This window comes from Aedes albopictus, chromosome 3 (genome assembly GCF_035046485.1).
Source record: "Aedes albopictus strain Foshan chromosome 3, AalbF5, whole genome shotgun sequence".
NCBI classification, from domain to species: domain Eukaryota; kingdom Metazoa; phylum Arthropoda; class Insecta; order Diptera; family Culicidae; genus Aedes; species Aedes albopictus.
Window position 1 is genome coordinate 385,511,448 of NC_085138.1, and position 18,160 is coordinate 385,529,607.

Here is an 18,160-nt window from a genome sequence, read left to right on the forward strand (position 1 = left end):
CTCGTTATAAATCATCTGTTCCTTTCGGGGCGAACGGACCGTGTGCGCGTTTGAATCAGTGCAGTGCTAGCGGAATTCAGTTGATTTTTGAGAGGATTTCAATATATGTAGAAGAAGGTCACACGTGAGCAACGAGCTCACTATCTGTAGTGTTTTGAGAATGAAATTTATGTTGGTCATTATTAACACATTTAATCGCAAATTGTTTCACACCTAATGGGAATTTCTCGGATGGCAACTCTTGACAATGATTTTGAAATATTTCAGCTTGATTTACTGTGTGTGGTCCGTTTAAATAAACGGACAATTAGCGAAAAGTAAATATGCGATTTCTCACGTTTCCCAGCCTCCCGTTTCTCCTTTTGCTGACGTTCATACTAATCTGTTTATTGCTCGATGTTGATCCTCAAAGAGCGAAACTGTTCAACGTGTATCTCTTAAGTTAAATAGTAACAATGGTTGTTCAGATAATAGAGAAGGTGGATATAAATAGAAACTTCATACGGCTCTGAACTACAAAAAGGTCAAACTTAAGTACGATGAGACAGTGAAGATGACCTTACAGTTGACCAGTTGAACCAGTGATCGCATACGATGTTGCATACGATGTTAAAGTGAAGACGAAATGCGTACATTTAACATGCGCCTAAATGGAGGCATGTACGTATATGGCCTCCACTTTATCCTCTTAGGCAACATCTTATGCGTTTACTGGTTGTCTGGGCCTATTTGTCATAGGATGCAAACATGTAGTTGAAATTAAAAGGAATAGTAACTCGATTTTCTTTTTTCTTACGGGTATTCAACTAATACGCCCAGGTTCATCATCATCACAAAAAGGTCTTTTGAATGGTTCTTACCTTATTATTTAATTAGTTACTTTTATCCCTCTCACGCTGTAGTATTTGCCTATGTACCTACGAGTAATCGTAGGACAACTGATAAGCATAGAACGACTCGTATCTGCCAGTGTATCTGATCTGCAGCTTCGTGTCAGCTCTCAACAGGTTGTGCCTGTGGGTTGTGGTTGTTCCATGTAGTAGGAACAGCTGTTCACCATGAGCAAAACTGGGCACTTTACTGTCTAAAGTAGCCATGGTTCGAAAGGGCCTGGGTCAAGTGGTATAAAACTTTGCCATGACACCTGTAACAGTTAACACATCTATCTACCCTAGGAACTAACCTGTGGATCCAACTACCTTTTGTAGAATGGTCCCACATAGGCTGCTGCGTGGTCATTGAGGCTAACATAGCAGATTTAAGTAGGCTCTTCGTGCCGAGCATTTCGAAGCACTCTGCCCAATAGCTCTGCGGTGTACGCCAGTAAGCGCAAATTTCTGGCCAGTATCACCTCGTCCTTACCCAGTATGGGGATACACTTAGTATGGATGAGGTGACACTTGCCAGCAAGGTTGCAACCATTCATTTGCAAAGATTTACATTCATTTGCTATTATCTCAGTTCAGAAGCATGCTATCGAAAAACAATACATGGATGAATTTAACCATGTAGTTTTATCTGAAAGTTTGCCGAATAACATTGGGGTCGCAAACGTATATTAAAGTCGTGAGCGAGCTGTGAAGGCAACTTTCCACAGCGTGAATGAAATTTACATTCACCGCGTGGAGAGTTGCCTTCACAGCTCGCTCACGACTTTGGTATACGTTTGCGACCCCAATGTTATTCGGAAAACTTTCAGATAAAACTACAAGGTTAAATTCATCCATACATGGTTTTTCGATAGCATGCTTCTGAACTGAGATAATAGCAAATGAATGTAAATCTTTGCAAATGAATGGTTGCAACCTTGCTTGCCAGGAGATTGCGCTTAATGGCGTACACCGCAGAGCTATTGGGCATCATCTAGAACAGTGCCACTACACAGCTATGGATACTCTCTTACATCGAAACCTCCATTTAGGTAACGAATCGGGACTGTCTAAATAGAGTTTTTACCTAAATGTATTCATTATCTAAATGGATTCAGTTCATTACCTAAATGGATTTGAAGTTTGAAAAGAAGTTTAAGAACGTCGATTGGCCTGGAGATTTAGAGGGGGCCATGTGGGGTTTCATAGGGATTTCATGGGAGTTTCAGGAGGGGGAGGGGGGGGGGTTTGTCAGAGGCGTTGCACCGGTGGGCTTCAGGGGTATTTTCGGGGAGTTTCGAAGGATCTCAGTTGCATTACATGGGATCCGATGGCGCTTTAGGGGGATTTTGAGGGCATTTCAGGAACCTTCAGAGAGTTTTTGGCGAGTTTCAGAGGTATTACTCAAGCGTTACGTAGGCGTTTTCGGTGATTCCTGAGGGTTTCAGGTTCGTTACGTGGGGTCTGAGGGGGTTTTAGGTGAATTTCGAAGGCATTTCAGACAGCTTCAGATGATTTTGGCGAGTTTCAGGGGCGTTACATCCCAAGTAACAATTTCAATGCTTTCTGCTCTTAGATTTTATTTATGGAGGTTTTGTCGTTGCTTTGGTAAACCCCTCTCGGTTTAATAAAGCATTATTTAATGTAAAGCAGTCTTAATGACACATGTAACTTTAAAGCACTTTGTAGATATCTAGAAGTCTACTCAGTAAAACTTATCCGCTTGCCTTTTTGCAAAGCAATTTTTTTTTATCTATGTGGACTGTTAAGTACGTATTAAATCTTAATCTTAAAACTTCTTTCAAAGCCGTATGCATCGCATATCGCATCGGCCTCAAAACTTAATAGATAAGATAAAGTCGCAATAAAGCAATCTTAAATCTTTTCGGGATTTTAAGGGGAGGTATTAAAGCAACCTTAGGAGTATTGCTGCAATGCGATCTTCATGTGGGCAAAAGATTTTATAGGCAATCCAATCGGAAACGTAAGCAATCACGTATGATTCCATTTTCCACTATTCGAAGTTAACACCCAATGGGTCATAATTGTGATTAATTACACTATATACCTACCTAACACTCGAGAAGATGAGTCAACAGCCTCAAATTACCACGAACCACTACTGAAGAACTGGAGAACACATGAAATTTCTGTTTGTTTACATAGTTTGACGGCTATCAGCCACCCGGAGAGTTCTTAAGAACAGTCAGTCTCATCCCGCCGTTCCTTAGAACCTAATAGAGTTTGAGTAGCGCAAATCATATGCGTTAAGAATAAGTGGGCGCATGCTGGGCTTTGCTCCGTATTCATAAAGAACAGCAACCCTAGAACATGTTGCTTTTACACTAACTGATCTTAAACGATCTTAATCAAACCCAAGAGGGTTTAACATGACGGCATCCATATTTTAGCCACGATGTTCTGTTCCTGATTGCAACTTGTGTGCGCCATGTTGATGTTTGGGTTGAAATTTCAATGCATAACAATGTAAACCTCAATCCCGCTAATTATTTTCAATATGAAAAAATCGCAAGCTGACGTGGCGCTTCGTCTTATTCAGTAGTAACTTATTACATTATGCGAGTAAACTTTTATGGCATGAGTTTCTACGTCATAGAAACAGAGTTTTACGCTGGTGAAATTTGTAACTAAATATCATGGCCATGACTGACCGACCTTATTTTTTGCGTCATTATTAATTTAAAATTTATTTTAATTTATTTGATGACTTTGATTTCAGATCTCGTTTTAGGTTTTAATCGTTCGTAGAAGATGTTTTACGAACTTAGATACGGCATGTTGATCTTCTTACAGCCTACATAACAGATCTTATCTTAGCTGTATAGCAGACTACAGGAACGTGTCGTTAAATCAAGTAGCCTATAAAATGTTTTAAGGAATGGTTTTAACAACCTCCTGTAGGGTGGGCCCTTTTGTACTTAATAGGTGTTTATCACGATTTTATTAGAGCTGTTAGGATTACTAAGCATTAAAATGAGTTTTATCGGCTTGATTGTAACAACAGCTTGTAGGCAATAACAAAACTAAAAATGTTACTTGGGATAGGCGTTTTCGGTGGTTTCTGAGGGTCTCAGGTTTGTTACATGGGGTCCGAGGGGGTTTTAGGGGGATTTCGAGGGCGTTTTCGGAAGCTTCAGAGGATTTTTGAAGGATTTCAGAGGAGTTATGCAAGCGTTTTCGGGGATTTCGTAAGGTCTCAGGGGTTCTATAGTAGGGTTTGAGGGGGGGGGGGGGGGGGGGTTATTGGGGCCTACAGTTTCTGAAAATACATTTTGGATCACAGCACTTAAGTGAGTTTCAGGGAGATTTCAGCGGCACTTCAAAGCGTTTCTTAAACGTTCCAGGTGGTTTCAGTAGAGATTCAAGACGTTCTAGACCGTTTATGATTGTAGATCCGATGATCTATACTCAAGGGAGCTCTTTGAAATTCTTAAACAAACATTGAACTTACCACTTGTTAGCACAAAGTTGCATGAGGCTGTGTAGGCATGACTTTTATTCAATCATTAAGGCACACAAGTTATACATGTGGATTCGATAACTTATGCTCAAGAAACTTATGCTAGGAAATCTTAAACAGTCCCAAACCAACCCCATCCCCCTCATTAATTAAAAATTTACAAGCAACTTCATCAAACATGTTTAGTAGTGTCACCAGAAGCTTTATTTGTAATTCTTAGATGTTTTTCTTGAAAGTTTCAAACCTGATCGAAAGTTTTGTACTACCAGGCTATAGCTCATTTATATATTCCGGTAAAGAATTGTAAAATAATATTGTTAAGATTTCCGTCATACAAATTCTCTGAGGATCTCCATCGATCCTTTATAAATGTTGGAGTACCGTAATCCGGGGTCAAATTGATCACTTTAAAACAACTTTTGCGGATAACATTAGTGACAATTCAAATATTGCCAAAAGAATTTCGGGAAAATCAGTACCTAGTGGATCTCCATGGAACCCTGTGACATAATTTTGTTCAACAAATTTTAACGTTAAGTTAATTAACTACAAAAAAAAACGGAAATACCAGTTTGGGGCGAAATTGATCAGCATACAATTAGGCATCGGTTAGAAAGGAAAATTTCCTTCTCCGCTTAATTTTGCTCTTCTAAAACCGCAAAACGCGTTTAAACTCTTACAACTAGTGAATTTGATACTAAAAAATCAAAATTAACCCTAAAAGGGATACCTGGGGTCCAGGACCCCAGGCGCCTTTCAGAGCTCATCTTTGATGGAACACACTCAGCGAGGTGACGAAACTGAGGCCATGAAGGTATCCCTTTTAGGGTTAAAAATTGAAATGTCCCCCTTAAACGCCTAAAGGTAGGCAATTTAATTTGAAATAAGTGATTTCTACCAACATAAACGACTATTTCATCATAAAATGAACTGTTTTTGACCAATTCATGTTCAGAATAGCTACATAACTTCCCAACCAATGCTCCACAAAAATGTTAAAACAGAGAATTCACGGCAAGTCCTATTGGCAATCGATTGTTTAGTAGCAATGATTTCGACTAAATGAGAGATACATTGCAAATTCCTCTAAACAATAATACAAAACTAACTTCTATCTAAACAATTAAAAGCCTACACTCATCTCTAGACATCTCTGAACTAGATGGCATGAAAAGTTTAAGATCATTTCAACGCTTAAGAGTTCCTAGTATGGAATTACAATGTTGTACCAGAATGACCAATTTGACCCCGGTTTACGGTACTATCTATATTTTTCGCCAGATTTATTTATTACTAATTTTTGAATTGAATTATTAAGCATACTGCAAATTTCTCTAGTTATTTCAGATAACGTCTTTATGTACTAAACACTTCAGAAAATTCTGCGATATTTTTCAAGAATCTGTAAATTTCTTCTAAGGGAGCTAATAGAAATTTCTCCCCAGCTTCGGTCGACATCTCCCGTCCAAGATCTATCAAAATCGACTCGATGAGTTTATAAGAAATTTGTTCAAGAGATGAAAACAATGCCTCTATATTGTATTTCACCAGATTTTCTTAATGAAATTGATATTTGTGTAGTTCAATAAGTTTCAATAAAACTTTCTTGCCACTAAATATTCCCTGGTTGACTCCCGAATTCCCTGATAATTCTCCGTTTCTTCCATAGTAAATGAAATTCCCTGACAGTTCCAGGTTTCTCAGTTTTTTTTTCAGGTAAGAGACATCTTGCGGAGATCACTAAGACATGCCGTGTAACATATGTATATAACTACCAGGTGGTTAAATTTCCTTACTTTTACTTCTTTATTGAAGCTGCGCCACAATGAGCCTCTGGGCATGCCTTTGCGTTGCTGAATTCCAATCTAATGCTTGTTTGCAGATTTTTTGTTCGCCTCTGCGAAGAGTTTGCCCGACAAACTTTTGGTGACACTGACTCAATGTTAAACATCCAGTTATGAGGTCAACAGAATTACTTGTACCGCAGACATCTGTTGATGAAGACTTGCATCATTTGAGCGTTCTCTATTGATACACACTATGTTTCACTTTGCGCATGGCAGCACAGATTCCACGTTGGGGTAGAGCATTTGAATTTCGGATAACTTCTCAATGGAAATTGTGCCGGATTTCATTGCGAAAAATGAAGAATCTCTCAGTGTACTGGAAAGGCTACATGTTCACTCCAGAAATGATTTTTTAATAGATGGCCCGGAGGGTCAAATTACTTATACCAATCCACACAATTCGACGAAATAAGGTGATGTCTGAGCTTGTGTCTGAGTGTGTATGTGTATTTGTATGCGTATATACAAAAAATTCGCATCACTTTGTGGCAGTAAATCTCTAATGGTTATACGATGGGGAATATTGCCCCACTATTTTGCATTGAAAATGGATCGGTCTAGCCGTTCCGGAGTTATGGTCATTTTTGTGGTATGTATCGGTACCCCAGGAAAGGGGCAGGTCATAAAATGCAGCAAACCCATGCATACGGCACGTAAATGGTCACGTAACATTTTCAGCGCTATAAGACCAAGCCCACTCGTGGGCTTCATACTACACACGCAACAGCACGTTGTTAGACCAAGCCCACCCGTGGGCTTAATACTACACACGCAACAGCACGTCGTTAACGATTTTTAATTTCGTTATCAACCCATTTTCGCACCGGTCGTTTGTTTTCATGTGAGTAGAATAATGATCGGTCGCCTTTGCGCACCGGTAGTCTCTATTCTCTCCGTACCATCGGTTTTTTGCACTTCTGTAAATCATCGCAATATTTTGTGTATTTCTATAGGGTTATTGCAAATCTTATTCAGTATAATAATTTGTGCTCATATTATGAAAGATGGGGTTTTGGATAAGACTGAAAACTGTTAGTAAAAATTGAATTCAAATAAATAATTCCCTTGAAGATTTGTACCAGTTTTGGTGCGTTTAAAGATATCATTTTCTCAATAATTTATGATTGTATTTAATCCCGGAATTCAAGCAATCTTCTTTTAAATTATATGTTTGTTGCTTACTGTATGACTTGTAGGTTGAATTTTTATCCAAAATAATATCCATCTCTTCAATATTCATGTTGCCTTTCTCGCAAGAAATTTATCTGAATTTGAGATTATGAGCATCTTTTTTAATAATTAGGTTTATTTTTTTTATCTATTAACGAGATTTTTAGCCCTAGGCTAGTTCATCTCGGGGCCCACGCTTTACTTCCCTTCCGAAGGAAGAACCCACATTTAGTGAGTTTGTCGGGAGTGGGATTCGATCCCAGGTCCTCGGCGTGAGTTAGGTTTATTGAATAATTACATCCCTTGCATTTCTTTATAATAATAATAATAATAATAAAACAAAAAAACATTTATAACGTAGTTGTCTCCTTTACAACTTCGCTGCGTATTTGTCAAAGTACATAATGAGCCCACTCTCCTTTTTGGCACTTCATACAACCATTGTTGTATTTTAACATCCAACGCCTTGCTTTTTCTATAACGAGGAACCTACAATATGGCAGTCCTGCACACCGCCTATTTTAATTGATGAAACTTGGCAGCTCGACTACATTTTTTTTAATTTTTATCGGTATGATTTAGTTTTTACAAAAAGAAATAACTGTTTGATATCTGAGTTGAGTTAGGTACAGTCAAATGCATCTTTGAAAAATCGTAACTACTCTTATCTAGTCTCATACATACGCGGAATCACCCTGGAAAGCAATCGTGTTACTTTTCTTGTCAATACTGATGCTTGCAGCATATCAGAGATATGACACATGCATCAAAGCGGCCTGGTCTACTGCGTTGTATTTACGCGCAAAGATGATTCTTCTAAATACTTGGAGTACAGAATATTTTATTTCGGCAAGGTACTTCTCGAATTTACAGGGGAGGAAGGATGCGTGGACGGTGAAGTTACCCATTTCGCACACTTTCTTCCTAATGTCTCGTTTATTTAATTTATATTTTTAAATATATATTTAATAAACCACCCACTGACGACCACCATTTTCAAAAACAGCAATCAAACCAAAACTCTTTTGCCTTTTTGAAATATACACGACAAAACGAAACGCGAGGCATAGCTCTTTCAAAGCGGAGGATCTCAGCCCGGAAAGTGAAGAAAGAAATCCTTGTGGTCACTTATTACCGTCAAATAGTTTCTTTTCGGGTTAGAAAATACTCACATCTTCTCACCGGAATCTGCGACGGATGACGATAATTTTGGAACTTGTCGAAACGAACTTCGCGAGTTATTTATTTGGACATTTTTCTAAATGTGCGAAACTAAGCTTTACTTGCTGCGTAGAAAACCCGGCTCAAACATGTACGTGTTAAAACAGCAAAACTCACTGAATCACTATACATTTCTTCAAATATAAGTTTCGAAACGATCGGCCAAATCAAAAACTAAAGGTGCGATTATGAGCAATCGTAACTATTTTTAAGAGAAAATCAATACATTTTCGATATGCATGATCCTAAAATTGGCGAAGAAGCGAAAACTTTATTCATAACATACTTAAGCAAAGCTTGTCAATTTAAACCTATTATTTTTCTGCGTTTGTATCGTCACTCTATCACAATTCTATGTCAGACAATTTGTTGTGTTATTCGTGTAACGATCTATGATATTGATTGGCTGAAAATTTCAAATAGTTGATGCAAACTAAAATAAATTCCTACCTATACAAAACAAGAAAATCATTCTCTAGAAACTATATACCGGGCAACAAATCCATACTCATGTTCTTTCGTCTCCTCTTTACGCTACCCAGAGAGCTAAACGCGAGAGAGCGCACGAACCTACGGATAGAGACCGTACTTTGCGTGTCTCTATATTCTAAGCCCGGCTACGAACCGTACTTAAACTTTTCGCTTTCGAGCCCTACTTAGCAGCGACCGGTGCGGTTCGCTTCTTTGTTCGGGGCTCTACTTAACGTTAAAACGCTTGATTGAGCCCATGAGTGGGCTTGGTCTTAACGATTTTTAATTTCATTATCCACTCATTTTCGCACCGGTCGTTCGTTTCCATGTGAGTAAAATAATGATCGGTCCCCTTGGCGCACCGGTGGTCTCTATTCTATCCGTACCATCGGTTTTTTGCACTTCTGTAAATCATCGCAATATTTTGTGTATTTCTATGGTGTTATTGCAAATCTTATTCAGTATAATCTGTGTTCATATTTGGAAAGAAGGGGTTTTGGATAAGACCGAAAACAGTTAGTAAATATTGAACTCAAATAAATAATTCCCTTGGAGATTTGTACCAGTTTTGGTGCGTTTAAAGATATTATTTTCTCAATAATGTATGATTGTATTTAATCTCGGAATTCAAGCAATATTTTTTAAATTATGTGTTTGTTACTTACTGTATGACTTGTAGGTTGAATTTTATCTAAAATAATATCCATCTCTTCGATATCCATGTTGCCTTTCTCGCAAGAAATTTATCTGAATTTGAGATTTTGAGCATCTTTTTAATAATTAGGTTTATTGAATAATTACATCCCTTGCATTTCCAACACATTTGTAACGTAGTTGTCTCCTTTACAACTTCGCGTAGGTCAAGATTTTTGAATCCTGGTCATAGTAGAAGCTGTCTTCTAACAGCCTGCGATAAGTTTGCGCAACCTTTTTTTAAATAACGTGTATTTTAACTTCAGCTTATTCTATACTCAGTCACAACCTTTTAGTTACAAAGCATCAATCGGAAATCTTAATATATATTGCGATCCTTTGGATGCTGGTATAGGGCACTGCATTGTTTTGATTTTGTAGGGGATTTTGACGTTTCTTGGCCTTGTTGTTTACAAAATTTCTGTAAGAGTGAAAGAGAAGGTGAGAATTTCATGCAGTGCCCTATATGAATATTTTGTTGGAAGCAGATTCTATGCGCTTGAAGTAGACTGCGTATTTTTAAAAGTACATAATGAGCCCACTCTCCTTTTTGGCACTTCATACAACAATTGATGTATTTTAACATCCAACACCTTGCTTTTTCTATTCACCGCCTATTTTAATTGATGAAACTTGGCAGCTCGACTACATTTTTTTTTATTATTATCGGTATGATTAAAGTTTGTTTTTACAAAAAAAAATTACTGAAGTGCTTCTATGATATCTGAATTGAAATAGGTACAGTCAAAGCATCTTTGAAAAATCGTAACTAATCTTATCTAATCTTATACATACGCAGCCAGTACGGAATCACCCTGGAATCACCCTGGAAAGCAATCGTGTTACTTTTCTTGTCAATACTGATGCTTGCAGCATATCAGAGATATGACACATGCATCAGAGCGGCCAGGTCTACTGCGTTGTATTTACGCGCAAAGATGATTTTTCGAAATACTTGGAGTACAGAATATTTTCTTTCGGCAAGGTACTTCTCGAATTTACAGGGGAGGAAGGATGCGTGGACATATTGTACCAAACGATCCAGATACATAACATGTTGATGAATATGTTTTAAATATATGAAAATGTGGATAATAAAGCTGTGAATAAATGTGTAATATTGGAAAGATCTCCCCAATTGTTGGGTTGTTTTTATTGATCTAATGTCGAACCTCCTATTCTGTATGATCGATGTTATTCGCATGGGGTCTTCACAGATTTTTTTTTGCTGCTTTGCCTTATTGTTTCTACAAGGGTGAAGTTACCCATTTCGCACACTTTCTTCCTAATGTCTCGTTTATTTAATTTATATTTTTAAATTTATATGACCACCATTTTCAAAAACAGCAATCAAACCAAAAATCCTTTGCCTTTTTCGAAATATACACGACAAAACGAAACGCGAGGCACAGCTCTTTCAAAGCGGGGGATCTCAGCCCGGAAAGTGGAGAAAGAAACCTTGTGGTCACTTATTACCGTCAAATGGTATCTTTTCGGGTTAGAAAAAACGCACATCTTCTCATCGTAATCTGCGACGGATGACGATAATTTTGGAACTTGTCGGAACGAACTTCTAAATGTGCGAAACCAAACTTTACTTGCTGCGTAGCAACCCCGGCTCAAACATGTACGTGTTAAAATAGCAAAACTCACTGAATCACTATACATTTCTTCAAATATTAGTCTCGAAACGATCGACCGAATCAAAAACTTAAGGTGTGATTATGAACAATCGTAACTATTTTTATAAGAAAATCGATACATTTTCGTTATGCATAATCCTAAAATTGGCGAAGAAGGGAAAACTTTATTCATAACATACTTAAGCAAAGCTTGTCAATTTAAACCTATTATTTTTCTGCGTTTGTATTGTCACTCTATCACAATTGTATGTCAGACAATTTGTTGTGTTATTCGTGTAACGATCTATGACATTGTTTGGTTGAAAATTTCAAAGCAAGTAAAAATAAAAAAATTAAATATTTGATGCAAACTCAAATAAATTCCTACCTATACAAAACAAGAAAATCATTCTCTAGAAACTATATACCTGGCAACAAATCCATACTCATGTTCTTTCGTCTCCTCTTTACGCTAACCAGAGAGCTAAACGCGAGAGAGCGCACGAGCCTACGGATAGAGACCGTATGATGGGTAATAAAATCGAATTACTACTGTATGCTTACGCACCGCACATCTATTAGATTATAGATACCACTACTCACTCCATTGTGTTACCCAACCATGAAATACATCACAGTCAAACGAACAACCGAACCATTCGCATGTGCAAATTTTAGTACGCGAACATCCGAAATTTCTACCGTGTTCTCGATAACCGGTTTCGGTTTCTTACCCATCCCGTGTGCATTTTACGGTCTCCAAAGTATACCAAAGATTCGGTTCCTCCCCGGTGTGTTGATCCCGATTTGCCCGACAGTTCCCCTGCTGGATTTTTGCCCCTTTGGTCGAAGATAACCTCGTCAGAGAAGCCACCCACAAAGTGACCCCGTTTACGCCTGTTAAACCCGCCCCGTCATCGCCTGTGGCCTAAAGGACTAGGACCCATCCCGAACCGTCTGAATAGCACCCCGATCGCCCAACATTCTGGTGCCGTGACCAGGATTTCTGGTTTTCCCGTTCCCGAGCACGTGGGAAACATAACCCCACTTCTAGTCGCTCTTGTATGCACAACACCCGTCCGGAGGTTTCTCCAGTTGCTGGTTCCAGATCAAAAACCATACAAGGCCTTTAAACAAGAGGTACCAGGTGAGTACCTCTCCAACCCGCTTACCCCCGTTAGTACGGTACTTCCTGGATCTTTTTCGACCCTTCCAGCCGTGCTGCGTAGTGATCGACGACGTTTATAAGTGGCTACGGGATGGCCGATGAAAAGCGCTTGAAGGCCAAGGAGGCGAAACGGCGGAATGCAATCGACGTCTTCAAACGAATGGACCTGTTCCTCGCCGGCTACGTCCCAGAGCAACATCAACGTGAGGTTGCCCCCCGCTTGGATCGTTTGGAGAAAGTATGGGAGATATTTGAGATTGTGCAGGATGAATGTGAAGAGCTGGATGATGCGGAGGAATCTGTGAAGACAAACCTCGAGCTACGTGGTCAAGTAGAAGCGCTATACTTTCGTGTGAAGGCAGGTCTCATAGCGAAAATGCCAGCTAAACCGCCTGCTCCAGCAAATCCCGGACCTTCGTCAGCGCCAGTCGCTCCGTCGCCTCTGGCCAACGTTAAGCTACCCACCATATCACTCCCCGAGTTTGATGGCTATTTTAATACCTGGTTGACCTTCCACGACACCTTTCTATCGATGATTCATTCATCGACAGAAATTTCCCAGGTGCAGAAATTTCATTATCTGCGAGCCGCTTTGAAGGGTGAAGCGGCCAACGCAATCCAGTCGATCACGATAACGGCCAACAATTACGCGGTCGCTTGGGACACACTGGTCAACCGGTACTCCAACAAGGCCATCCTTCGGAAAAAGCACATTCGTGCCCTCCTCAAGTACCCCAAAATCCCGCACAACAATGTGGATGCCCTTCACAAGGTCGTCGACGAGTTTCAGCGCCACACAAAAGTTCTGGAGCAGCTTGGTGAGCCAGTGGCGCAGTTTAGCTCCATTTTAATCGAGTTGCTGGAGGATAAGCTAGACGATGCTTCGTTGACGGCTTGGGAGGAATCGATCGCCATTGAACCTCATCCTACTTATGACAAGATGGTCGAATTCCTGCAGAAACGAGCACGCATTCTGGAGACGATTGCCATCAATCGCCCGCAACATTCCAGTTCCAAACCTGCAAACGTTCCCGCGACGAAGAAAGCAAATCAGCCTCGGATTAGTACCATCGCGGCGGCTGAAATCCCGTCGAAGTCGTTCCCGATCTGTCCAGCCTGTGACAAACAGAAGCACTCGATCTTTGACTGCTCTGTCTTCAACGGTCTGGATACGAAAGGCCGCCTAAGGGTGGTCTCTGATAAGAAGCTCTGCAGCAACTGCTTCCGTAGCGACCATTTTGCCCGCAACTGTCGTTCCAAATTCAATTGCAAGCATTGTTCGAAGCGGCATCATTCCATGATCCACCCCGGACCGTTCGATGCTACCTCCGAAAGCAATACACCGCCCAGTCAGGCTGTACCGTCTACCAGCACCTCTAGTGTTACCACGGCAGTGGTAGCAGCACCTACTCCGCAGATTGTATCCACGGTGAAGTCCTCCAACGCCAACGTTCTCCTTACGACCGTTGTATTGATTGTCGTCGACGTCTACGGTCAAGAGCACATTGCTCGCGCTATGTTGGACACCGGTTCTCAGCCCAACGCAATCAGTGAGCGGCTGTGTCAGCAGTTGCACCTCCCCCGCAAGGTTGTTAACGTGCCGATTGCCGGAGTTGACAGCATCGTCACCAATGCGAAACACGAAGTACGTGTAGAAATTCGATCTCGTGTGGCCAACTTCAACGAATCACTGGACTTCCTGGTTCTGCGAAAGGTGACCCATGACTCGCCATCTGTTTCGTTCTCCACCGCTCAGTGGACACTTCCCGAAGGTCTAGCCCTGGCTGATCCCGACTTCCACACTTCTCGAAGAGTGGATATGATCATCGGCGCAGCCCACTTTTATTCATTCCTGCGCGATGGACGATTCCGCCTACAAAGCCCTGGCCCATTACTAGTCGAAACGGTATTCGGCTGGATAGTGTCCGGAAGGTTTGAGGAAATCGGTGGTACGACTTCGCGACCCACAGTTACGTGTCATACGGCGACCGTGGCTTCCCTAGGCGAGCAGCTAGAGCGTTTTTGGCAAGTGGAAGAACTTCACGGTTCGAACTACTCCATCGACGAGCAAAGGTGCGAAGATTACTATCGCGCGACCGTCTCCCGTGACTCAACTGGCCGATACGTAGTTCGTATGCCAAAGCACCCCAACCACGAAGAGCTGATTGGAGCATCGAAGCCGGTCGCATTACGCCGTTTCAAGCTGTTGGAACGGAGACTCTCCAAGGACGACAATCTGAAGACCCAGTACCACGATTTCATCAGGGAGTACATTTCGCTTGGGCACATGATACCGGTTCCACTGAACGAGGAAGACGATCCGAAGGCTTGCTACCTCCCACATCACCCCGTCCTGAAGGAGTCAAGCTCCACGACGAAAGTTAGAGTCGTCTTTGATGGATCTGCGAAGACGAGCTCTGGGCATTCTCTGAACGATTCTTTGTTAGTCGGACCTGTCGTCCAAGACGATCTGTTCAGTCTCGTTCTCCGATTTCGGAAATTTCCGATCGCTTTGGTGGCTGACATCGAGAAGATGTACCGCCAGATTACAATGCACGAGCACGACCGTCCGTTGCAAAGAATTCTGTGGCAGTTTGACGAGTCCCAGCCGCTTCAGGCATTCGAATTGAGCACCGTAACTTACGGTCTGGCCCCGTCTTCGTTCCTCGCTACGCGAACTCTTCTGCAGCTAGTTGAGGATGAAGGAACCCCGTTCCCGAAAGCAAGCAAAGCAATAACGAAAAACACCTACGTAGACGATTTCCTCGGTGGAGCCGACAGCATCGTTGACGCCATCCAGCTTCGCGAGGAACTTGATGAACTGCTCCAAAAGGGTGGATTCCGTCTTCGTAAATGGTGTTCGAATTCACTTCCTGTCCTAGCCGGACTTCCTCCAGAACTTCTAGGAACGCAGTCATCACTGAGGTTCGATCCTGGCGAAATCACCAAGACCTTGGGAATTCGTTGGGATCTCGAGGCGGATGTCTTTCGTTTCGATGTTTCAATCACCGTAAATAGCCAGCCGGCTACGAAGCGCAACATCCTGTCCGCCATTGCGCAGTTGTACGACCCCCTCGGACTCATCGCCCCCGTTATTGTACAGGCCAAAATACTGATGCAACATCTGTGGCTTTTGGCATTGGATTGGGATGACGAAGTATCGCCTGATCTGCAACGGAAATGGCGTCAATTCTGCGATCAACTTCCCAGCCTCTCCAACTTCTGCATCGGTAGGTTTGCGTTCGCTCCTGACTACTGCTGTGCGGAGCTGCACTGTTTTGCCGACGCTTCTGAAGTAGGCTATGGAGCATGTATATACATCCGCTCCGAAGATCCCCAAGGATGTGTCCAGGTGAGTTTGCTCGCTTCCAAATCAAAGGTTGCCCCCATAAAGCCGCTGAGTATCCCACGCCTGGAGCTTTGTGCCGCTCTTCTCGCCTCCCGTCTACACGAAAAAGTTATCGCCGCATTCGACATGGAATTCTCTAGAAGCTATTTCTGGTCTGATTCCACCATTGTTATCCAGTGGCTGAAAGCTCCTCCACGGACGTGGCAGACGTTTGTGGCAAATCGTGTCGCTGAAATTCAGACCCTTTCCCACGGTTCTCATTGGCAGCACATTTCCGGCAACGAAAACCCCGCGGATATGATCTCGCGAGGAATGTCCGCAAATGATTTGGTCAGCAGTGATCTTTGGAAGCGTGGCCCCACTTGGTTGCGAGAAGATAAATCGAAATGGCCTGCTCAACCTGCTCTGGAGAGCAAGTTCACCATAGAAGCGCTGGAGGCGAAGAATCCTTCAATTTTGACCACTCAATTAGTTTCGCCGAACTCGTTGTTCGAGAGATTTTCGTCATTTCAAACCCTCCTTTCCGCTGTTGGATACTGTTTCCGTTTCTACAACAATGCCCGTAACCTGAAGCCGAAAGTTTCCAGCACAGTCCTCTCTGTCATCGAATTGCAGAATGCCAAATTAGCCCTCGTAAAGCTTGTGCAAAGTGAGACGTTTCCCGAAGACTTGCAACGGTTGAAGAAAGGACAGATGGTGTCTAGCAAATCCTCACTCCGTCTGCTAAGCCCGTTCATCGACGCAGACGGCGTGATCCGCGTTGGTGGCCGGTTACGGCTGTCCGACGAACCCTACAGTGTGAAACACCAAATCGTCATTCCTGGTTTCCACCCCTTCACGCAGCTGCTATTGAAGCATCACCACCGCAAACTCGTTCATGGAGGCATTTCGATGACCTTGTCGGTCGTCCGCGACGAATTCTGGCCACTAAATGGCCGAAAGGCAGTTCGCAGTGCCATTCGAAAGTGCTACCAGTGCAGCAGAGCAAATCCTCAGCCCATCCAGCAACCGATTGGTCAATTACCGATCGCCCGAGTGACCGCTAATGAGGCGTTCACATGCACCGGTGTAGATTATTGCGGACCTATTTTCCTGAAGCCAACACACCGAAAAGCCGCTGCGCGCAAATCTTACATATGCGTGTTCGTCTGTTTGAGCACGAAGGCGGTCCACTTGAAGCTCGCAAGTGACCTGAGCACAGCCGCGTTTCTGATGGCGCTCGATCGTTTCGTTTGGAGGAGGAATAAGCCGCTACACCTATATTCGGATAACGGAACAAATTTCATCGGGGCTAAGAACGAATTACACGCCCTCTACAATATGCTCCAGCTAGGCGCTGACAATGATAAGATCGCCAAACACCTCGCCGAAGACAATATTCAATGGCACTTGATACCACCCCGTGCTCCCAACTTTGGTGGCCTATGGGAGGCCGCCGTGAAGTTGCCAAAGCGCACCTTGTACGTCAACTCGGCTCTTCCTTGTTGTCCTTCGAAGAACTTTCTACCGTGCTCATCAAAATCGAGGGTTGTATGAACTCTCGTCCGCTGTTACCTCTTTCTAGTGACCCGAACGACTTTGGCACTTTAACCCCAGCGCACTTCTTGGTGAAGAACATGATCCGTCCTCTTCCCGAAGCCGACGTCCGCAGCGTACCGTTTAACCGCCTTAGCCAATACCAAACCCTCCAGAAGCACGCCCAGCTTTTTTGGCACCGGTGGCGCAATGAATATCTGAAGGAACTGAACCTACAGTACCGGATGAACCCGAAGCAGTACCAGCTCAACGTCGGCGATCTCGTCATCTTAAAGGATGAGTGCCATCCTCCTGCTCGCTGGCCGTTGGCCCGCATCGTCGAACTTCATCCTGGACCCGACGGAGTGACCAGAGTTGTCAGTCTTCGTACGCCATCTGGAATCCTGAAGAGGGCTGTCTGCAAAATCTGCCCCATCGAATGTGCAACAGAAGCGTGAGTTTACACCGAGATATTTGTAAGTTGTGAAATGTTTCAAGGTGAATTTGATGTAGATTAGATTATTTTGCATATTAGTTGCAAAAGGTGGCCGGTGTTATGATGGGTAATAAAATCGAATTACTACTGTATGCTTACGCACCGCACATCTATTAGATTATAGATACCACTACTCACTCCATTGTGTTACCCAACCATGAAATACATCACAGTCAAACGAACAACCGAACCATTCGCATGTGCAAATTTTAGTACGCGAACATCCGAAATTTCTACCGTGTTCTCGATAACCGGTTT

The 18,160-nt window shown here is 42.4% G+C and overlaps 1 protein-coding gene across 1 annotated transcript; it reads left to right on the plus strand.

Annotated features, from left to right (window-relative positions):
• Window positions 1-12,633: 12,633 nt before the first annotated feature.
• On the plus strand, window positions 12,634-17,864 carry LOC134290968 (uncharacterized). The gene is made up of 2 exons (XM_062858203.1): window positions 12,634-17,351; window positions 17,456-17,864. Exons 1-2 carry the CDS (start codon window positions 12,634-12,636, stop codon window positions 17,862-17,864), a joined length of 5,127 nt encoding a protein of 1,708 aa, XP_062714187.1.
• Window positions 17,865-18,160: the final 296 nt, after the last annotated feature.

Excerpts from the sequence above, each read along its gene's own strand:
- LOC134290968 (XM_062858203.1), top strand. The coding sequence starts at position 12,634 with ATGGCCGATGAAAAGCGCTTGAAGGCCAAGGAGGCGAAACGGCGGAAT. Across the intron at positions 17,352-17,455 it reads AAGTTGCCAAAGCGCACCTT|TGACCCGAACGACTTTGGCA; the intron begins GTACGTCAACTC and ends ACCTCTTTCTAG.